Source organism: Phocoena sinus, chromosome 15 (assembly GCF_008692025.1).
Source record: "Phocoena sinus isolate mPhoSin1 chromosome 15, mPhoSin1.pri, whole genome shotgun sequence".
Classification (NCBI taxonomy): domain Eukaryota; kingdom Metazoa; phylum Chordata; class Mammalia; order Artiodactyla; family Phocoenidae; genus Phocoena; species Phocoena sinus.
In genome coordinates, this window is record NC_045777.1 from 79,641,423 (window position 1) to 79,665,909 (window position 24,487).

The window sequence follows — 24,487 nt, forward strand, 5'->3', positions numbered from 1 at the left end:
GGAAAGCCGCGGGGGGGGTGGGGATGGTGGTGTGATGAATCAGGCGATTGGGATCGACATGTGTACACTGACGTGTATAAAATTGATGACTAATAAGAACCTGCTGTATAAAAAAATAAATAAAATTCAAAAAAGTTCTTTAAAAAAACGGATACTAAACTTTCTTTGGGTTATTTGTATGGAAATATGTTAATATAAATGTTTCAGACATTACATGAAATTCCTAAAAATCTTATATGTTCTGGTATAATATTATAAGTCATAATTCTAGTTATTATTTTAAAATGTATGTCTCAGAAATAACTAAATTTCCTTGTTAATTGCATTATTATGGACTTTCATCAAATCTTTAACCGTGGTCATTTTTACGTCTTTTGCCATTTACAGACAGTTCTGGGTGTACTGTGATGCTTTTGCAAAAACGTTCCTGTAAAAGGGTTTCATCTTCAATGAATTCATGGAAAAGACTCTGACAAGTACAGGTTTCTGGTAACTGACTATACTGCTGAAGTGAATGAATAAGCGTTTTCAGAACTCTAATGGAAAACTGATGAATTCATAAAAGTGCTCACAAAAGATCAAGATGAAAAAAAAAGTAATTACACGGGACTGAGTGAACTGATGAGGATGATTATAATTTTTGTGACTTTCCATTTGAATAAAAAAAAAAAAAACTCTCTCCACAAATTCTTTCAAACGCCTCCCTTTAAAAGGTTGAGTTTAGGGACTTCCCTGGTGGTGCTCCCAATGCAGGGGGCCCGGGTTCGATCCCTGGTCAGGGAACTAGATCCCACATGCATGCTGCAACTAAGAGTTCGCATGCCACAACTAAGGAGTCCGCCTGCCACAACTAAGATGGTGCAACCAAATAAATAAATAATTAAATATATTTTTTTAAAAAGGTTGAGTTTTAATTCCCCTCTCCTTGAGGGTAGGCTGTACTCAGTGACTTACTTCTAATGACTAGAAAGTGGCAAGCGTGACTGTTTAAGTCCCAAGACTAGGTCAGAAAGGGTACGTGGCTGTCCCTTTCTCTCCCTCTTCCTTGGATTACTCGCTCGGGGGTATACCGGCTGCCCTGTCGTGAGGCCATCTAAGCAGCCCCATGCAGAAGTCCATGCAGTGAGGAACTGAGGACTCCTAGCTATTCCCATGTGAGTGACTCATCTCAGAGGCACATTATCTTGGCCTGGCCAAACCTTCACAAGACAGCAGTTCTGGCTAACGTCGTGACTACAACCTTAGGACAGGCTAGAACCTCCCAGCTAAGCTACTCCTGAATTCCACAGAAACGAATAGATAATTAATGTTTATGGTATTAAACTACAGAGTTGGGCTTCCCTGGTGGCGCAGTGGTTGAGAGTCCGCCTGCCGATGCAGGGGACACGGGTTCGTGCCCTGGTCCGGGAAGATCCCACATGCTGCGGAGCGGCTGGGCCCGTGAGCCATGGCCGCTGAGCCTGTGCGTCTGGAGCCTGTGCTCCGCAACAGGAGAGGCCACAATAGTGAGAGGCCCGTGTACCGCAAAAAAAAAAAAAAAAAATACTACAGAGTTTTGGGGTAATTTGTTACACAGCAATAGATACCCATGGTCCCACACCTGGGGAATGAGTTACTTCATCTTCCTGGACCCCAGTTTCCTCATCAATAAAGTGGGGATGTTACCTATTAGGACACAATTCTCCACGGTCTTTCGTGTTTCTACATAGCCTCTGAACAAAGGCACTGGCTTTTCAAGGATATGTGTATAACAAACAGCCTTGGATGACAGAGACAGTTTCTGCCTCCAGAGCCAAGGGCAGGCAGGCTTTCTGCCCATTTGTTAAAAAAGATTCAGGCCCCCTAAGCTCAGGGTTCTCCATAATACCACCCACTGCATTCTGGGTACTTTTACTGCTCTGAGAAATAAAGCCCTTCGTCTCTGACCCAGGAGCCTGTCTTTTGCCAGCATCCATGAACCACGGCAGGCTCACCTGTCATCTTGCACAGGAAGGAAAAATCCCAGCCCCTTCCCAGTTCCTGGCATTGCCATCCTCATTGGGCTGCTCTGCGGACTGCATGAGGTGACCCAGGCAGAGCTCCTGGCATGTGACAAAAGTGCTCAATAACTGAACTCATATTCTTGCTGTATCGTAAAAACCCACCTTGATCGCCTTCATCAGTGTTGTCATCATCGCTGTCACCTTTCAGGATTACCTTCAGGGAGCTGGTGTTGTTATCATACACCACACAGTATTCCACACACTCCAGATCCACAGACTCCGGGATAAGATATTCACCTGCCCTCTAAAGAAACCACAAAAGAAGGCTGTTGGCAGGTGGGTCCAGCTGAACCCATATTCCCTGTACGCCAGCACCGGGAGGAGCCGGAGGTAGGGCGGTGTCCACCTCCCTGACTACACACAGGCACGGGAGCACTGACAGTGGACAGAGAGTCTACTAAACTCCAAGGACCTGCCACACCCATATTCCCTCCTGGGGGAAGCTGACCACAGCTGACTGGGCCAGAGATAACTGCCGGGTCAAAGAACAGTGGTCTATGGACCAGCCCAGAGCCCATTAGGTGCCCTGGCATGAGTGCTATGAGAGCAGTCGTAGCCACCTTAACTAACAACATTCTCTGTCTGGGGGACAGTGTTGGCGTTGGGGACTGAATCCAAAATCTGCCATGAAGAGGGCAGTAAGCAGAAGGCTTGAAAAGGACAGAAGTCATAAGCAAGCAGGTATCACGAGGCAGGCTGGAAGCTCAGATGGAAGCTCTGTGAGAGCAGGAACTTTTGTCCCTTTATAGCCACTGATGTATCCTGAGCTTCCAGAACAGTGCCTGGCACACAGCAGGCCATAAATATGGTTAAAGGAAGGAATGGGCAGACAGCAGCAATGAGGTCGTGAGGAGGAGCTGGGGACTGGCTGAGTCATCATTATGCTGGACCACAAGGGCAGCAACAACAGGTGCCTTCTGCCAAGGAGGTGATGACCTCTCCCAGTACCAGAACTGCCCAGGACTCCAAAGGGTGTCCCAGAGCTCGGGAAGGCCCAGCTGGTAGCAGCAGAGAGGTGGGTCTTCACTTGTTCGCAATGCTTCCTGAAAGCCCCCACTACTCAGGGGAACCTGAGCCTGGCTCTGTCCCTTGTGACCTGAGCTGACCGTCGTAGAGGCCCTGACAGAGGACATTCAGGTGGGATAGGACGAGTGTGCATCTACTGTACTGCAAGGCAGAGCAGTAAGGCCCCTGGAAGTACAGACCCAGGACGTTCTCCAGGATTCTAAGGAGAGAAATCATATTCGTCTAACAGAATTGGGAGACAGGTGGTGCTCAGAGGACAAGCAGGACTTAGACAGGTGATAATGAGGGGGTAGAAGGCTCTGGGTATGGAGAAGAGCACGAGCAAAAGGGGAAAGGTGAGAACAGCCCCTCGAGGCTTGAGCAGGTGGGAGCACAGGAGAGTTGTGGCCGAACATCCACTTTTACTTAATAAACATTCGTTGAGGACTCACTTTGCACTCACACTGTGCTAGGTTCTGAAATACGGAGATACAAAAAAAAAAAAAGAAAAAAACAAAAAGGGAAATGCCTGAGTTGGCCTGGAGGACTCAGAAGGGTCTCATGGGACAGGAGGCATTTGAGATGAGACTGTGAGGGCAAGTGGAAATTTGCCAGATGGACAAGGGCTGGGGGAGCATTCCAGGCTGAAGGAACAGACACCCGTCATTCATTTTTAGTTAACAAATAGGTCCCAAGCACCTACCAGATGCCAGGGACCAGAGTGAACACCCGGGATACAATGATGAACAAAGCATACACGTCCCTGGGTCACAGAGAGCAGTGTGTCCAAGGGACCACACATATTGTCATTTCCTAGATTGTAAGAGACCATTGGTTGTAAGATGCACCACCAATTTCATAACATTTGCAATCAGGAGAGTACACAGAAGGAGAGGTGTGTTGGCACATAACGCTACTTCAGGCAGGGCGGGGAGCAAGTGGTCCTGGGAAGACCCGAATCAGTGATCTAAAGCCCAGACCTCCCTCCTGGGCCCTGTTGCTCTCTGTGTCCCCTGCACACTGGGTTCACCTTCTCAGACCACTTTGTCCTGAAGCCTGAGTCACAACCACCAGCGATGCTCAGACTCCCATCCTCCAAACCCCACCACCAGCGTAGAAGGAGCAGCCTTCCCTAATGCCAATTCTGATTTGCTGTTTTCTTCCCAGGCCAATCACCGTGGCCAGGGCCTGGATCCTATTCTGAGGAGCACCACTAGAACCCCCATGATTTAAGCAGAGAGGAGGAGTTCCCCTCAAAAAAGTGGAGGTGCCAGGCAGAAAAACAACAGATGTTGGCCACATTCACTTTTGGGGGAAAAGACTTTGTCACTTTAAGGTGCAAATCAATTGTAGGATATATTCCAACCTCAGAAGTGTTAAAATACAAGGACAAATGAGCATCTTAGAACCCAGGAAACACGGCAGGACAAGGCTGTGGAGGTGTCAGGGGAGAGTGGAAGCATGCCGGATGAGGCTAGAGAGGGAGGTGGAACCAGATCCGGTGTGTGAACACCGACTTGGTGGCTGTGTGTCCTGCTCATGCTGGGGTTCCCTTCCAGCCTTCAGGCCTGTAACCTCCTGGCCAGAAAGTAGGGGAGGGGAGGTGTGAGGTGTCAGCCTGGCCGAGGGGCTGAGGCAGAGGGAATGCCTCTTTTCCAGAGCCGGGGGTACTGCCAGAATCAAAGGAACACACAGATTTGAGAGGTGAGTTGGAAGCTGAAAGCCATACAGGACGAAGGGGCTCTGAATCAGCTGCAAAACACCAAGGAAGGCCTGAAATGGAGATGAAGAGCTAGAGTATGGAGCCGGAAAACTGAAACTCCAGAGAGGGAAAAAGCAGATAATGACACACTAGGGCGGGGAAAGGGAGGTGCTAGGAGCAAGCTTATCCCAGAAAAATACTTGAGGCAGGGCACAGGCTCCCTGGCAAGTTGTGTGGGAAAGGGCCAGAGGTGGAGCGCGCAGCAGCACGTGGCCATGGGAACAGGGAGAAGGGGGACATATTGCAAGACAGAATTGTGGAAGTAAAATTGGCAGGATGGCTAACTGCATGTGGACAGCTGAAGCTGTAAGCTTGGATGAAATCTCTGAAGAAAGTATACTGACCGACAGATATACAAGAACAGGGTAGTGGTTTCTTCAGGCGGCAGCAGGAGAAAATGAAGCTGAACCAAAGAGGTAGAGAAGAAACCAGGGAAGCAAGGGAGAACCTGGAAGTCAAGGGCAGAGAATGTGGTCAGGATGGGAGGGGTCAAGGTGGAGCCCAAGTGAAGGCTGCCAGGCTCAGCAGTGACCAGAGAGAGAAGACTCCCTATGGGGCTGGAGGGAAGGGCTTCACTGCAGGAGCGAGGCCGGTGACTGCCTGCAGGGCCCAGTCATTATAAAAGCTGGACCGGGAATAAGAAGACAGGATGGAAATGGAAGGGAGGGGAGGGAAGGAGCTTCCGTCTCTGAGTTATACTAACGATTTCTATGGCTTGTTGTCTGTTGCCCGAGTAGAAGAGATGCTCCATGAGGCAGGCAGAATGAATTAAGGGCATCTTGTATTCTGTTACATCCCCAGGGTCTGGAACGTTGCCTGGCAAGTCAAGGAATTAAAGCAACATTTGCTTAATGAAGCTGTTGACCGTGGGGGGCAGTGGGGAGACCTTAAGGAGTGTGAAACAGTGTAGGAGACCCTCATAGTGGACGCACAAGGGCAGTCCTGTCTCTGCCGCCCACAGTGTCCAGTAGTAGGTGCTGCCTCCTGGACCTCGGACACAATCTCCCATTCTCCCCATCTTCCTGTAAGGTAGCCCCAGATTCTGACTCTGCCCATATACCTTCTTCACAAGACGGGCTGTAATCACATGGCTTTCATCATACTCCCGTTTGGAACGCACATCTGAAAAGGAAAAGTATTGAACTAATAACTGCACTTGCAAAGGAACACATGACCAAACTAGAGCACTTACATCAGCATTAACGTATATTTGTTTGGCAGTTAGGCAAAAGTTGTCGTGAATTTAAAATTCAAAGCGTGTAGCTGTCCTATTCTAGGCTGCCCATATAACTCCCCTGCCCCCTCATATCCACACCCATATCCCCCGTAAGGAACAGTGAGACTCCGCATCTATGATTTAGGGGGAGTTCTCTCTGAGGTGAGAAAAGAGGGAGGGGAGAAATCAAAGTCAGGGTAGCCTCATACTAAATGCCCCATGGAATTTTAGACCCAAATTCAGACTCTAGAGCCTAGGAGTTGAGGTTCTAATGCCCCTGTGAAGACAGAAGTTGTGGTATTGATGTCCTCTAAGTTGGGAGGAACATGGAACATAAATCCTAAAAAGAACCGTTATGCATAAATCTTAAAAAGGACTGTTATCCAAAATACACCAAGGATTCTTATAATACAACAAGAAAACAATCAGCTCAACTTTAAAATGGGCAAAAGATATGAACAGACACACTATACCAAAGATAAATGGCAAAAAGCATATGGAAAGATGCTCCACATCATATGTCATCAAGGAAATGCAAATTGAAACACGAGATACCACTACCTGCCTATCAGAATGGCAAAACTTCAAAACACAGACACCAGATGCTGGTGCCGATGCAGGGCAACAGGAACTGTCATTTGTCGCCGGTGGGGATGTAAAATGGTACAGCCATTTTGGAAGACAGTTTGGCGGTTTTAAATAAAACCAAACATTCTGGGCTTCCCTGGTGGCGCAGTGGTTGAGAGTCTGCCTGTCGATGCAGGGGACACGGGTTCGTGCCCCGGTCTGGGAAGATCCCACATGCCGCGAAGCAGCTGGGCCCGTGGGCCATGGCCGCTGGGCCTGCGCGTCCGGAGCCTGTGCTCTGCAACGGGAGAGGCCACAGCGGTGAGAGGCCCGCGTACCGCAAAAAAAAAAAACAAAAAAAACCCATTCTCTTAACAGCAACTGTGCTCCTTGGTATTCACTCAAATGAGTGGAAAACGTATGACCACAGATGCTTAGAGTAGCTTTTTCATAACTGCCAAAACTTGAGAGCAGCCAATATGTCCTTAAGTAGGTGAGTGGATAAATAAACTGTGGTACATCCAAACAATGGAATATTAATGAAACTGAAAAGAAAAGAGCTATCAAGTCATGAAAAGATATAGAGGAAAGTTTAATGCATATATGTGACAGAAGCCAATCTGAAAAGGCTTCATTTCACACTGTCCGATTCCAACTATATGACATTCTAGAAAAGGCAAAACTGTAAAGATCAGTGGCTGCCAGGGATTAGTGACAGAGAGGGATGGACAGGCAGAACATACAGGATTTTTAGGTCAGGAAAACTATTCTGTGTGATATTATAATGATGGACATATGTCATGTATTTGTCAAAACCCACAGAATGTATCAATACATCAACCCTAATGTAAACTGTGGGCTTTACGGGACAATGATGTGTCAGCGTAGGTTGATCAACTGTATCAACTATACCACTCTGGTTTGGGATGCTGATAGCTGAGGAGGCTGTACCTGTGGGGTGTGCGGGGAGTCAGGGGTTATACAGGGACTCTCTGTACTTTCTGTGCAATTTTGCTGTGAACCTAAAACTTCTCTAAAAAAGTCTATTTTTTAAAAAAGACATAAGCAAGCACTAACCACAAAAGAAAACATTGATAAACCTAATCCTATTAAAATTTAAAACTTCTCTTTTCATTAAAATATGACATTGAGGGGACTTCTCTGGTGGCACAGTGGTTAAGAATCTGCCTGCCAATGCAGGGGACACAGGTTCAATCCCTGGTCCGGGAAGATCAACTAAGCCCATGCGCCACAACTACTGAGCCTGCACTCTAGAGCCCGTGAGCCACAACTACTGAGCCCACGTGCCACAACTACTGAAGCCCGTGTGCCTAGAGCCCGTACTCCGCAACAAGAGAAGCCACCGCAATGAGGAGCCCGCGCGTCACAATGAAGAGTAGCACCCACTCACCGCAACTAGAGAAAGCCCGCGTGCAGCAACGAAGACCCAAAGCAGCCAAAAAATAAATAAATAAAAAATTTAAAAATACAACATTAAGAAAGCAAAAGGGCAAGCCAGAGACTGAGAGAAAATATCCCTAATACAAATAACTAAGAAAATCTCGTATCCAGAATTTATAAAGAACTTACAAAATTCAGACATCTGAAGATATCTTTATCTGAAGATACCTGTATTATGAGACACATTTAGAAACAGCTCAAGACCACATCCCTAGGCTGACTCCAGCCCAGTAAAGTGCCTGCCTGAGGAAACTCAAGGCTTCCAAAGAACTTACTGTTTATTTCAGCCAACACCTGAAGATAGGGCCCCTAGTCTCCCAGGCCCTGTGGAGGGTAAGAACCTAACTCGGATAAGCACCAGTTAGTAAATCCCCCTGGGTTTCACATGGTCCAACTCCCATCCCCTTTTTGCAGTTTTTCACTTCCCTGACTGAGCTCCACTCATCTCCCTCCCTACTCCCTCACTCTCCCTTTGAAAGGCCCAGCTGCCTCTGTGCAAATTGAGGTGGAGTTCCATTCACACTGGACTCTTCCCTACGGCAAGAGTATACTACGGATTAAACTCTGTGTTCACCACTCTGACTAGTGTCTGGCTTTGTTTATCTTTAACATGATTTAACAACAAAAATGAACAAACTACAGCATAGCTACATACAACAACATAAGCGAATCTTAATCATATAATTTTGAGCAAAGGAAGTCAGAGACATGGTCTATATGGCTTAAAAACAAGTGAAACTGAGTACAGTATATTATAAGCTTGTTTCACTCATAAATATAGATGTGAAAATCTGAAATGAATAGGAAGCTAAACCTAACCGTGTTCACAAAAAATAACATAACATGATCTAGTAGGAACTCTGTCATACTAGAAAATCATACTAGAAAATCTTTAAGATATTAAAGAAGGTACTTCCCTGGTGGTGCAGTAGTTAAGAATCTGGCTGCCAAAAAGTTAAAAAAAAAAAAAAAAAAAGAATCTGCCTGCCAGTGCAGGGGACACGGGTTCAAGCCCTGGTCCGGGAAGATCCCACGTGCCGTGGAACAACTAAGCCTGTGCGCCACAACTACTGAGCCTGAGCTCTAGAGCTCATGAGCCACAACTACTGAGCCTGTGTGCCACAACTACTGAAGCCTGCGCTCCTAGAGCCCATGCTCCGCAACAAGAGAAGCCACCGCAATGAGAAGCTCACGCACCACAACGAAGAGTAGCCCCCGCTTGCCGCAACTAGAGAAAGCCTGCGTGCAGCAACAAAGACCCAAAGCAGCCAAACATAAATAAATATATTTTTTAAGATATTAAAGGAGAAAAACTATGTTCATTTTAACAAATTAAGAAAATTTTCAATTCATGTCATGAAAAAAATTCTTAGTACATTAGGTATATATGGTAACTTCCTTAATGTGATAGGTAAATTACTCAGTATCTACAGTAAACATCATACTGATTGATAAAGTGAGAAACAAGACAAAATGCTCACTATTACTGTAACAGAGAAGAACAAACCTGACTTCATATTGGATCTATTCCTTTATCTCTAATCTTTGTGCTCTGTTGCCTGTGCTTAGTCATGCTGGCTCTACACCTTTGTAAAGGAATGTTGCCTATAGCATGAAATATATATACTAGCCCTTTCTCAAGGTTCTGACTCCCAGGCTTGACCTTTAAAAGGTATAACATTTGTCTTGTTGGAGGTTTACAGGAACATTGTGACCAGACCTATGTGGACAGCTGCAAGAAGAAAGGATTATTACATACCCTCTGCAGTCTGGCCAGCACCAAGAAGTTTGCAATAACCAGCCACATGCCCTCCCCTTTTAGTATAAAAGGGGCCTGAATTCTAACTCAAGTAGGATGGTTCTTTGGGACACTAGTCCACTATCTTCTCAGTCTGCTGGCTTTCCAAATAAAGTCACTATTCCTTGCCCCAAAAACTCATCTCTTGATTTATTGGCCTGTGGTGCAGTGAGCAGTACGAGTTTGGAGTTGGTATCATCACTGTTCCTTTTTTTTTTTAAACATATTTATTGGAATATAATTACTTTACAATGGTGTGTTAGTTTCTGCTTTACAACACACTGTTCCTTTTTTTTTTTTTTTAAAGGTCATTTTTTTTTTTTTAAAGCATAGGTCTTCTTAGAAGCCCATATGTTTTAAATTTATTTATTTATTTATTTATGGCTGTGTTGGGTCTTCGTTTCTGTGCACGGGCTTTCTCTAGTTGTGGCAAGCGGGTGCCGCTCTTCATCGCAGTGTGCGGGCCTCTCACTATCGCAGCCTCTCTTGTTGTGGAGCACAGGCTCCAGACACGCAAGCTCAGTAATTGTGGCTCATGGGCCCAGTTGCTCCGCGGCATGTGGGATCTTCCCAGACCAAGGCTCGAACCCGTGTCCCCTGCATTGGCAGGCAGATTCTCAACCACTGTGCCACCAGGGAAGCCCCACACTGTTCCTTTTTAACACTGTACTGGAGGGCAAAGGGCATAGCAATGTAGTGAGACTTAAGAATTGAAACAGAAGAAATAAAACTTTTGTTATAAGCAGATAAATGATTGTTTTACATAAAATCCAAGAGAATCACAAACAATTAGCATTAGTAGGAGAGTACATCAAGGTTGCTAGATACAATATATTTTAAAAATCAATAATGGTCTGAAAGTGGAGAAAAAAGAGAATGTTTTAAAAGAGAAAAAGGCTTATAGTAATGTCTCAATGATCCAAGTGTCTACCAAAACTTGCAAATCAGCAACAGAGACTAAAGAGATGGATGTGCATACCAGCAATGATTCAGAAATCCTGTAAAACCAAGAAAAGTTACAAGAAAATAGAAGCTGAAGCCCATTCCATAAATGATCCTGTGAATGATGAAAAACCTATGACAAAAAAGAAAAAGAAAAGGTTTCTACCAAAATAGTCAGGAAGTGCCAAAGGGTGACAGCAAAGTAGAGGAGAATAAAAAGAAAAGTACCTGCATGAGAAAGAAAAAGTAAAATGATAACTCTGGAAAGTAAATCAAGTTAAAAAAGCAGCAAGACTGCTCAGAAGGGGCCTGCTCGGGTGAAAACAACTCCTTCTACAGATCTTCTTCTTTACATGGGGCCAATTCCCAAAAGTGTCTCCTTTCCAAAAAGATAACAAAAAGGAAAAGTCCAACATGCAGAGTGAATGTAAAGTAAAATGCAGCATCTCTAGGAAAGTGGAGGTGCACAGGATCTCCTACCACCATCACCACTGCAGCCAAAGGAAAACTTAAAAGAGGAGGCGTCAAAAGACCAAAAATTACTCTCCAAAGGGAAGAAAACAGGCTCCCCTTCAGAAAATAGCAGCAGAAGGGGCAGATAAGAGTCTTGCTGGTTTTGCTGCCAGCATAAAGGAATCTACTGGTACTTCATCCTCTGAATAAAACCTGAATTTCACCCAGAGGGTGAAATTTCAGATAGTTAACAGGCTGACATTATGCACTGTAAGATGGAAAATGATCAGAACACAACAGAGAACCTCCCTGCTAAGAACTCAGCAGGTGGAGAACCAATTTCACCACTGTTTCTTCTCCCACCGATAGAAAAATGTGGAGCAGTGTCTAGAACCACACTGGCATCACCTCCTGTTACCATGTCAATAGATGAGTCTCAGGATACTGAGATGAAGATGCATGCATCCACAGTCATGATGGAAGTGACCTAAGTGACAACATGTCAGAGGGTAGTGATGATTCTGGACTGCACAGGGCTCAGCCAGTTCCACAAGAAACTAGTAGAAGAAAGGCAAAGGAAGTCTTGGCAGTCTAAGGGACTGAAGGAGATTTTGTTTGTATCTTCTATGCTTCTTTTTTTAGAAAAGAAAAAGATCCCAGCAAACATTTCAATCATCCTTTGGTTAGTGTACACGTCCTTGAAAAAGCAGCTAAAGGGAGAAGTAATTAAACTTTGGACAAGGCTTTAGTTCCTAGTTTGTATATCTATTACATTTTATATTCATTCGCAGTAATAGACAATCTTTTATTTTGAAAATTGCTTTGATAGTTTCCGATGTTGATTTTTTTTTTTTTTTTTTTTTTTTTTTTGCGGTACGCGGGCCTCTCACTGTTGTGGCCTCTCCCGTTGCGGAGCAACAGGCTCCGGACGCGCAGGCTCAGTGGCCATGGCTCACGGGCCCAGCCGCTCCGCGGCATGTGGGATCCTCCCACACCGGGGCACGAACCCGTGTCCCCTGCATCGGCAGGTGGACTCCCAACCACTGCGCCACCAGGGAAGCCCTCCGATGTTGATTTTTAAGTGGTACTCTTTTCCTTAGGACTTTATGTATACCTATTGATTGTTGTATAAATTTTAGCATATCCAAGGGAGTTAGTACGCTAAACCAGCAGACATCTAATCTGTTAGCTCATGCGTTTAACTGAAATGAGGAGGCCAAGATGGCATTTTATTGCCTTGTGCAGCTACAACTTGTTTTTCCCCATGTCTATCTTTTCCTGTTTCACCTTAACTTATTCTCAGTTCCTTGTTTAGCTCTATAAAAATTGGCATACTTAATAGCAAATTATTTGAAGAATTTGCCTGCTTTCTATAATATTAACACTTAAAAAATTTTTAGAGATGATAAGACATTTAAATTGAAGTAAACGTAAACCAAAATGTGAGAAATGGAGACCTGATTGAAACAAAAAGGTGTTTACTTGGGCTTTGTTAGGACCGCAGCCCAAGAGACACCCATTCAAGAAGCACTTGAATTGTGTTCCGCCAGATTACAAAATGGGGGAGGCTTATAAAGGGCAAAAAAACTTCACAAGGTTACATACATTGTTTGTCAAGAATTAGAATTGGAGTTGGCAAGAAGTAAGGGTGCTTGTTAAGCAAGGATTGGTTGGGGATTGAGATGATTACATAGTTTCAGTGCGGGAAGAGGGGGCTCAGACTTTGATACTACAAGGTTGAAGCTAGCAGCTGCTAGCAGATACTGTTTTGAAAATGGCTGGTGGTATCCATGAGTTTTATACGGTTCAGAAAATTCAAGCTCTCAGTGATGTAGGAGCATGTCTAAAACCACATCCACAGTGGCCACCCAGATCCATTTTGGATGCCTGAACTCCATTTTCACTTTTAAACGATCTTAAATATGTCAAAAAGTTTTTCCAACAACTGACATTGTATCAGTCCAGGCATTTATTTCCTGAGTTTTGATCAATAGTTCTTATTTGGGTACGTTAATCACCATAAAAACAGTGATTTTGATCCAGTTTTGCTGTTGCTGCTGCTATAATGGCTAACGATGTTGCACATTGTCATAGTTTTAACCTATGTAGTTTTTTCTAGAAATAACATGTGTTGAACACTTTATACCTATATACACATGTTTACTCTGGTCTCTTTGGAGGAATGCTTTTAGACTATTTGCAAAAGGTCATTTTTCTTTGCTGCAATTATCTTTTGCAGAATATCAGTGTGTGCGAGTTTGAGCAATGAAACACAAAATCTGCAAGTTCAATCCATTGAGATGATTTTCACATCTTTTCTCTATGCCAGAGTCTGTATTTTGTATGCTACTTATTTTGAATGGATGTAGTAAATTCACAGCTCTCAGCTTTTATTTTGCAATAACTCAACCCCTAGGCTCTATAGTGAAAGGATTTTCATCTCAAATACCAGCCATCAGTAATTTCTTTTTTGTGTTTGTTTCTTTTTGGCCTGTTTTGGTACAGCTACTTCCTAAATGACAGTGTTAAGTCAGATATTTGAGAAAAACGGTTGGTGTCTATATGGCTACTGAACTGAATAAAGAATTCTAAGTGATATTTGGAAAGTGCAAACCTGGAATGAGGAGACATGATTATTCCTTCAAACTATACAGAATCTCACTTGTATAATAGCTACCTATGGCTTCAGAATTTCACAACAAACTCAGGATAAGAGAGACAGTATGACTGCTGGCAGACCAGCTGCAACTTCCTATGAACACAATAAAAAAGACTAGTGAAACTCAAGTACATTCTAGATTAAAAATCCACACTTTCCCAGGGATCTCCACAAACTAATACGTGTCCTGGTTGTCCCATTGAGACAGGCTGGAACCTGGGACCCTTTGCTGCAGTACTTGCACCTGGACAAAAGTCTCCTCCAGCAATAAATACAAAGAAACTATAAGGGACTAAAAATAACTACATGCATGCCCAGGTGGGAAAATTATGAACAAAATACAAAAAGACCAACAACCCAACTGCCACTTCTGAGGAGCTGAGAGCAAAAGCAGGGTGCTACACATGTACCCTGCACACAGCACTACCAAGGGGGTGGGCAGACCACCTTATTATTATAATTCAAATACATACTCTCTTACTGACAGAGTTGACACAAAGCAGAATTATAAGCCAAATATAGAAGATTGGTTCAAGATGGCAGAGTAGAAGGACGTGCTCTCACTCCCTCTTGCGAGAGCAACGGAATCACAACTAGCTGCTGGACAATCATCGACAGGAAGACACTGGAACTCACCAGAAAAGATACCCACATCCAAAGACAAAGGAGAAGCCACAGTGAGACGGTAGGAGGGGCGCAATCACAGTAAAATCAAATCCCATAACTGCTGGGTTGGTGACTCACAGACTGGAGAACACTTACACCACAGAAGTCCACCCACTGGAGTGAAGGTTCTGAGCCCCACGTCAGGCTTCCCAACCTGGGGGTCTGGAAACGGGAGGAAGAATTCCTAGAGAATCAGACTTTGAAGGCTAGTGGGATTTGATTGCAGGACTTCGACAGGACTGGGGGAAACAGAGACTCCACTCTCGGAGGGCACACACAAAGTAGTGTGTGCACTGGGACCCAGGGGAAGGAGCAGTGACCCCAGGGGAGACTGAAACAGACCTACCTGCTAGTGTTAGAGGGTCTCCTGCAGAGGCTGGGGGTGGCTGTGGCTCACCGTGAGGACAAGGGCACTGGCAGCGGAAGTTCTGGGAAGTACTCCATGGCGTGAGCCCTCCCAGAGGCTGCCGTTAGCCCTACCAAAGAGCCCAGGTAGGCTCCAGTGTTGGGTCACCTCAGGCCAAACAACCAACAGGGAGGGAACCCAGCCCCACCCATCAGCAGACAAGCAGATTAAAGTTTTACTGAGCTCTGCCCACCAGAGCAACACCCAGCTCTACCCACCACCAGTTCCTCCCATCAGGAACCTTACACAAGCCTCTTAGATAGCCTCATCCACCAGAGGGCAGACAGCAGAAGCAAGAACTACAATCCTGCAGCCTGTGGAACAAAAACCACATTCACAGAAAGACAGACAAGATGAAAAGGCAGAGGGACTATGTACCAGATGAAGGAACTAGATAAACCCCCAGAAAAACAACTAAATGAAGTAGAGATAGGCAGCCTTCCAGAAAAAGAATCCAGAATAATGATAGTGAAGATGATTCAGGACCTCGGAAAAAGAATGGAGGCAAACATCAAGAAGATGGAAGAAATGTTTAACAAAGACCTAGAAGAATTAAAGAACAAACACCTAGAAGAATTAAAGAACAAACAGAGATGAACAATAAAATAACTGAAATGAAAAATACACTAGAAGGAATCAATAGCAGAGTAACTGAGGCAGAAGAACAGACAAGTGACCTGGAAGACAGAATGGTGGAATTCACTGCCATGGAACAGAATAAAGACAAAAGAATGAAAAGAAATGAAGACAGCCTAAGAGACCTCTGGGACAACATTAAACGCAATAACATCCACATTATAGGGGTCCCAGAAGAAGAGAGGGAGAAACGACCCAAGAAAATATTTGAAGAGATTATAGTTGAAAACTTCCCTAGCATGGGAAAGGAAATAGCCACCCAAGTCCTGGAAGCGCAGAGAGTCCCAGGCAGGAGAATCCCAAGGAGAAACATACCAAGACACATAGTAATCAAATTGACAAAAATTAAAGGCAAAGAAAAATTACTGAAAGCAACAAGGGAAAAACGACAAATAACATACAAGGGAACTCCCATAGGGTTAACAGCTGATTTCTCAGCAGAAGTTCTACAAGCCAGAAGGGGGAGGCATGACATATTTAAAGTGATGAAAGGGAAGAACCTACAGCCAAGATTACTCTACCCAGCAAGGCTATCATTCAGATTCAATGGAGAAATCAAAAGCTTTACAGACAAGCAAAAGCTAAGAGAATTCAGCACCACTAAACCAGCTCTACAACAAATGCTAAAGGAACTTCTCTAAGTGGGAAACACAAGAGAAGAAAAGGACGTACAAAAACAAACACATAACAATTAAGAAAATGGTAATAGGAACGTACATATTGATAACTACCTTAAACGTGTATGGATTAAATGCTCCAATCAAAAGACACAGGCTTGATGAATGGATACAAAAACAAGACCCATATGTATACTGTCTACAAGAGACCCACTTCAGACCTAGGGACACATACAGACTGAAAGAGAGGGGGAGGGAAAAAGATATTCCATGCAAATGGAAATCAAAAGAAAGCTGGAGTAGCAATACTCATATAAGACAGACTTTAAAATAAAGAATGTAACAAGAGACAAAGAAGGACACTACATAATGATCAAGGGATCAATCCAAGAAGAAGATATAACAATTATAAATATATATGCACTCAACATAGGAGCACCTCAGTACATAAAGCAACTGCTAACAGCTATAAAAGAAGAAATCAACAGAAACACAATAATAGTGGGAGACTTTAACACCTTACTTACACCAAGGCACAGATCATCCAGACAGAAAATTAATAAGGAAATACAAGCTTTAAATGACACAATAGACCAAATAGATTTAATTGATATTTATAGGACATTCCATCCAAAAAAACAGCAGATTACACTTTCTTCTCAAGTGCACACAGAACATTCCCCAGCATAGATCACGTCTTGGGTCACAAATCAAGCCTCAGTAAATTTAAGACAATTGAAATGATATCAAGCATCTTTTCTGACCACAACACTATGAGATTAGAAATGAATTACAGGGAAAAAATGTAAGAAACACAAACACATGGAGGTTAAACAATACATTACTAAATAACCAAGAGATCACTGAAGAAATCAAAGAGGAAATCAAACAAATACCTAGAGACAAATGACAATGAAAACACAACAATCCAAAACCTATAGGGTGCAGCAAAAGCAGTGATAAGAGGGAAGTTTATAGCAATACAATCCTACCTCAAGAAACAAGAAAAATCTCAAATAAACAATCTAACCTTAAACCTAAAGGAACTAGAGAGAGAAGAACAAACAAAACCCAAAGTTAGCAGAAGAAAAGAAATCATCAATATCAGAGCAGAAATAAATGAAATAGAAACAAAGAAAACAACAGCAAAGATCAATAAAACTAAAACCTGGTTCTTTGAGAAGATGTAGTAAATTGATAAACCTTTAGCCAGACTCATCAAGAAAAAGAGGGAGAGGACTCAAATCAATAAAATTAGAAATGAGAAAGGGGTTACAACAGACATCGCAGAAATACAAAGCAACCTAAGAGACTACTACTACAAGCGACTCTATGCCAATAAAATGGACAATCTGGAAGAAACGGGCAAATTCTTAAAAAAGTGTAACCTTCCAAGACTGAACAAGAAATAGAAAACATGAACAGACCAATCACAAGCACTGAAATTGAAACTGTGATTAAAAATCTTCCAACAAACAAAAGCCCAGGACCAGATGGCTTCACAGGCAAATTCTATCAAACATTTAGAGAAGAGCTAACACCTATCTTTCTCAAACTCTTCCAAAATATAGCAGAGGGAGGAACACTCCCAAACTCATTCTACGAGGCCACCATCACCCTGATACCAAAACGAGACAAGGATGTCACAAAGAAAGAAAACTACAGGCCAATATCACTGATGAACACAGATGCAAAAATCCTCAACAAAATACTAGCAAACAGAATCCAACAGCACATTAAAAGGATCAAGTGGGGTTTATTCCAGGAATGCAAGGATTCTTCAATATACGCAAATCAATCAACGTGATACACCAAATTAACAAATTGAAGGAGAAAAACCATATGATCATCGCAATAGATGCAGAGAAAGCTTTTGACAAAATTCAACACCGATTTATGATAAAAACCCTGCAGAAAGTAGGCATAGACGGAATTTTCCTCAACATAATGAAGGCCATATATGACAAACCCACAGCCAACATCATCTTCAATGGTGAAAAACTGAAAGCATTTCCTCTAAGATCAGGAACAAGACAAGGTTGCCCACTCTCACCACTCTTATTCAACACAGTTTTGGAAGTTTTAGCCACAGCAATCAGAGAAGAAAAGGAAATAAAAGGAATCCAAATCGGAAAAGAAGTAAAACTGTCACTGTTTGCAGATGACATGATACTATACATAGAGAATCCTAAAGATGCTGCCAGAAAACTACTAGAGCTAAACAATGAATCTGGTAAAGTAGCAGGATACAAAATTAATGCACAGAAATCTCTGGCATTCCTATACACTAATGATGAAAAATTTGAAACTGAAATCAAGAAAACACTCCCATTTACCACTGCAACAAAAAGAATAAAATATCTAGGAATAAACATACCTAAGGAGACAAAACACCTGTATGCAGAAAATTATAAGACACTGATGAAAGAAATTAGAGATGATACAAATAGATGGAGAGATACACCATGTTCTTGGATTGGAAGAATCAACATTGTGAAAATGACTCTACTACCCAAAGCAATCTACAGGTTCAGTGCAATCCCTATCAAACTACCACTGGCATTTTTCACAGAACTAGAACAAAAAATTTCACAATTTGTATGGAAACACAAAAGACCCCGAATAGCCAAAGCAACCTTGAGAATGAAAAACGGAGCTGGAGGAATCAGGCTCCCTGACTTCAGACTATACTACAAAGTTACAGTAATCAAGACAGTATGGTAATGGCACAAAAACAGAAAGATAGATCAATGGAACAGGACATAATGTCCAGAGATAAACCCACACACATATGGTCACCTTATCTTTGATAAAGGAGGCAGGAATGTACAGTGGAGAAAGGACAGCCTATTCAATAAGTGGTGCTGGGAAAACTGGACAACTACATGTAAAAGTATGAGATTAGATCACTTCCTAACACCATACACAAAAATAAGCTCAAAATGGATTAAGACCTAAATGTAAGGCCAGAAACTATCAAATTCTTAGAGGAAAACATAGGCAGGACACTCTACGACATAAATCACAGCAAGGTCCTTTTTGACCCACCTCCTAGAGAAATGGAAATAAAAACAAAAATAAACAAATGGGACCTAATGAAACTTCAAAGCTTTTGCACAGCAAAGGAAACCATAAACAAGACCAAAAGACAACCCTCAGAATGGGAGAAAATATTTGCAAATGAAGCAACTGACAAAGGATTAATCTCCAAAATTTATAAGCAGCTCATGCAGCTTCATAACAAAAAAACAAACAACCCAATAAAAATGGGCAGAAGACCTAAACAGACATTCCTCCAAAGAAGATATACAGACTGCCAACAAACACATGAAAGAATGTTCAACATCACTAATCATTAGAGAAATGCAAATTAAAACTACAATGAGATATCATCTCACACCAGTCAGAATGGCCATCATCAAAAAATCTAGGGTTTCCCTGGTGGTGCAGTGGTTGAGAATCCGCCTGCCAATGCAGGAGACATGGGTTCGATCCCTGGTCCGGGAAGATCCCACATGCCGCGGAGCAGCTAGGCCCGTGCGCCACAACTACTGAGCCCGCGTGCCACAACTACTGAAGCCCGCGCGCCTAGAGCCTGTGCTCTGCAACAAGGGAAGCCACCGCAATGAGAAGCCCACACACTGCAACGGAGAGCAGCCCCTGCTCACCGCAGCTAAAGAAAGCCCGTGCACAGCAACGAAGACCCAACACGGCCAAAAATAAATAAATTAAATAAATAATTAAAAAAAAAATCTAGAAAGAATAAATGCTCGAGAGGGTGTGGAGAAAAGGGAACCCTCTTACACTGTTGGTGGGAATGTAAATTGGTACAGCCACTGTGGAGAACAGTATGGAGGTTCCTTAAAAAACTACAAATAGAACTACCATATGACCCAGCAATCCCACTACTGGGCATATACCCTGAGAAAACCATAATTCAAAAAGAGTCATGTACCAAACTGTTCATTGCAGCTCTATTTACAATAGCCCGGAGATGGAAACAACCTAAGTGTCCATCATCGGATGAATGGATAAACAAGATGTGGCACATATATACAATGGAATGTTACTCAGCCATAAAAAGAAACGAAATTGATCTATTTGTAATGAGGTGGATAGACCTAGAGTCTGTCATACAGAGTGAAGTAAGTCAGAAAGAGAGAGACAAATACCGTATGCTAACACATATATATGGAATTTAAGAAAAAAAATGTCATGAAGAACCTAGGGGTAAAACAGGAATAAAGACACACACTTACTAGAGAATGGACTTGAGGATATGGGGAGGGGGAAGGGTAAACTGTGACAAAGCGAGAGAGAGGCATGGACATATATACACCACCAAACGTAAGGTAGATAGCTAGTGGGAAGCAGCCGCATAGCACAGGGAGATCAGCTCGGTGCTTTGTGACCGCCTGGAGGGGTGGGATAGGGAGGGTGGGAGGGAAGGAGATGCAAGCGGGAAGAGATATGGGGACATATGTATATATATAACTGATTAATTTTGTTGTGAAGCAGAAACTAACACACCATTGTAAAGCAATTATACTCCAATAAAGATGCTAAAAAAAATAAATTTAGTAAAAAAAAAAAAAAATAATAAGAGTCATGTACCAAAATCTTCATTGCAGCTCTATTTACAATAGCCAGGAGATGGAAACAACCTAAGTGTCCATCATCAGATGAATGGATAAAGAAGATGTGGCACATATATACAATGGAATATTACTCAGCCATAAAAAGAAACGAAATTGAGCTATTTGTAATGAGGTGGATGGACCTAGAGTCTGTCATACAGAGTGAAGTAAGTCAGAAAGATCAAGACAAATACCGTATGCTAACACATATATATGGAATTTAAGGGGAAAAAATGTCATGAAGAACCTAGGGGTAAGACAGGAATAAAGACACAGACCTACAAGAGAATGCACTTGAGGATATGGGGAAGGGGAAGGTGAAGCTGAGACAAAGTGAGAGAGTGGCATGGACATATATACATTACCAAACGTAAAATAGATAGCTAGTGGGAAGCAGCCGCATAGCACAGGGAGATCAGCTCAGTGCTTTGTGACCACCTAGAGGGGTGGGATACAGAGGGTGGGAGGGAGGGAGACGCAAGAGGGAAGAAATGTGGGAACATATGTATATGTATAACTGATTCACTTTTTTATAAAGCAGAAACTAACACACCATTGTAAAGCAATTATACTCCAATAAAGAAGTAAAAAAAAAAAAAAACCCAGAGACAAATGACAATGAAAACACAACAATCCAAAACCTATGGGATGCAGCAAAAGCAGTAATAAGAGGGAAGTTTATAGCAATGCAATCCTACCTCAAGAAACAAGAAAAATCTCAAATTATCTAACCTTAAACCTAAAGGAACTAGAGAAAGAAGGACAAACAGAACCCAAAGTTAGTAGAAGGAAAGAAATCATAAATATCAGAGCAGAAATAAATGAAATAGAAACAAAGAAAACAATAGCAAAGATCAATAAAACTAAAACCTGGTTCTTTGAGAAGATGTAGTAAATTGATAAACCTTTAGCCAGACTCATCAAGAAAAAGAGGGAGAGGACTCAAATCAATAAAATTAGAAATGAGAAAGGGGTTACAACAGACATCGCAGAAATACAAAGCAACCTAAGAGACTACTACTACAAGCAACTCTATGCCAATAAAATGGACAACCTGGAAGAAATGGGCAAATTCTTAGAAAGGTATAACCTTCCAAGACTGAACCAGGAAGAAATAGAGAATATGAACAGACCAATCACAAGTAGTGAAATTGAAACTGTGATTAAAAATCTTCCAACAAACAAAAGCCCAGGACCAGATGGCTTCACAGGTGAATTCTATCAAACATTTAGAGAAGAGCTAACATCCATCCTTCTCAAAGTCTTCCCAAAAATTGCAGAAGAAGGAACACTCCCAAACTCATTCTATGAGGCCACCATCACGCTGATACCAAAACCATACAAAGATACTACAAAAACAGAAAATTACAGACCAATATCACTGATGAATATAGATGCAAAAATCCTCAACAAAATACTAGCAAAAAGAACCCAAAAACACATTAAAGGATCATACACCATGATCAAGTGGGATTTATCCCAGGGATGCAAGGATTCTTCAATATATGCAAATCAATCAATGTGATACACCATATTAACAAACTGAAGAATAAAAACCATATGATCATCTCAATAGATGCAGAAAAAGCTTTTGACAAAATTCAACACCCATTTATGATAAAAACTCTCCAGAAAGTGGGCATAGAGGGAACCTACCTCAACGTAATAAAGGCTATATATGACAAACCCACAATAAACATCATTCTCAATGGTGAAAAACTGAAAGCATTTCCTCTAAGATCAGGAACAAGACAAGGATGTCCACTCTCACCACTATTACTCAACATAGTTTTGGAAGTCCTAGCCACAGCAATCAGAGAAGAAATAAAAGGAATACAAATTGGAAAAGAAGAAGAAAACTGTCACTGTTTGCAGATGACATGATACTATACATAGAGAATCCTAAAGATGACACCAGAAAACTACTAGAGCTAATCAATGAATTTGGTAAAGTTGCAGAATACAAAATTAATGCACAGAAATCTCTGGCATTCCTATACACTAATGATGAAAAATCTGAAAGAGAAATTAAGGAAACACTCCCATTTACCACTGCAACAAAAAGAATAAAGTACCTAGGAATAAACCTACGTAGGGAGACAAAAGACCTGTATGCAGAAAATTATAAGACACTGATGAAAGAAATTAAAGATGATACCAACAGTTGGAAAGATATACCATGTTCTTGGATTGGAAGGATCAATATTGTGAAAATGACTATACTACCCAAAACAATCTACAGATTCAATGCAATCCCTTTCAAATTACCAATGGCATTTTTTACAGAACTAGAAAAAAAAATCTTAAAATTTGTATGGAGACCCAAAATACCCCGAATAGCCAAAGCAGTCTTGAGGGGAAAAAAAGGAGCTGGAGGAATCAGCCTCCCTGACTTCAAACTGTACTACAAAGCTACAGTAATCAAGACAGTATGGGACCAGCACAAAAACAGAAACATAGATCAATGGAACAGGATAGAAAGCCCAGAGATAAACCCACACACCTGTGGTCAACTAATCTATGACAAAGGAGGCAAGGATATACAATGGAGAAAAGACAGTCTCTTCAATAAGTGGGGCTGGGAAAACTGGACAGCTACGTGTAAAAGAATGAAAGTAGAACACTCCCTAACATCATACACAAAAATAAACTTAAAATGGATTAGAGACCTAAGCGTAAGACCAGACACTATAAAACTCTTAGAGGAAAACATAGGAAGAACACTCTTTGACATAAATCACAGCAAGATCTTTTTTGATCCACCTCTTAGAGTAATGGAAATAAAAACAAAAATAAACAAATGGGACCTAACGAAACTTAAAAGCTTTTGCAAAGCAAAGGAAACTACAAACAAGACTAAAAGACAACCCTCAGAATGGGAGAAAATATTTGCAAATGAATCAATGGACAAAGGATTAATCTCCAAAATATATAAACAGCTCATGCAGCTCAATATTAAAAAAACAAACAGGGCTTCCCTGGTGGCGCGGTGGTTGAGAGTCTGCCTGCCGATGCGGGGGACGCGGGTTCGAGCCCTGGTCTGGGAGGATCCCACATGCCGCGGAGCGGCTGGGCCTGTGAGCCACAACTACTGAGCCTGCGCATCTGGAGCCTGTGCTCCTCAACAGGAGAGGCCGCGACAGTGAGGGGCCCGCGCACCGCGATGAAGAGTGGCCCCCGCTCGCCGCGATTGGAGAGGGCCCTCGCGCGGAGGCGAGGACCCAGCACAGCCAAAAATAAATAAATAAATTTATAAAAAAAAAAAAAAAAAAAAAACAAACAACCCAATCAAAAAATGGGCAGAAGACTTAAATAGACATTTCTCCAAAGAAGACATACAGATGGCCAAGAAGCACATGAAAAACTGCTCAACATCACTAATTATTAGAGAAATGCAAATCAAAACTACAATGAGGTATCACCTCACACCAGTTAGAATGGGCATCATCAGCAAATCTACAAACAACAAATGCTGGAGAGGGTGTGGAGAAAAGGGAACCCTCTTGCACTGTTGGTGGGAATGTAATTTGATACAGCCACCATGGAGAACAGCATGGAGGCTCCTTAAAAAACTAAAAACAGAATTACCATATGACCCAGCAATCACACTACTGGGCATA

At 42.4% G+C, this 24,487-nt stretch overlaps 1 protein-coding gene and 1 pseudogene across 3 annotated transcripts in view; one reads left to right on the top strand and one right to left on the bottom strand.

Annotated features, from left to right (window-relative positions):
• The window catches only part of STYXL1 (serine/threonine/tyrosine interacting like 1), a 57,306-nt gene that overhangs the window by 27,709 nt on the left and 5,110 nt on the right, over nt 1-24,487 (bottom strand). The window contains exons 2-3 of one of the 3 annotated variants that reach the window (XM_032606059.1): nt 5,870-5,931; nt 2,145-2,286 (exon numbers count right to left, since the gene is read on the bottom strand). In XM_032606059.1, coding sequence (XP_032461950.1) covers nt 2,145-2,286; nt 5,870-5,931 — 204 coding nt within the window. Of the gene's footprint in view, nt 1-2,144; nt 2,287-5,512; nt 5,615-5,869; nt 5,932-24,487 lie in introns of those variants that run through there. The other 2 variants (XM_032606060.1, XM_032606061.1) reach the window with 2 other exon arrangements.
• On the top strand, nt 7,464-11,976 carry LOC116739792 (annotated as a pseudogene).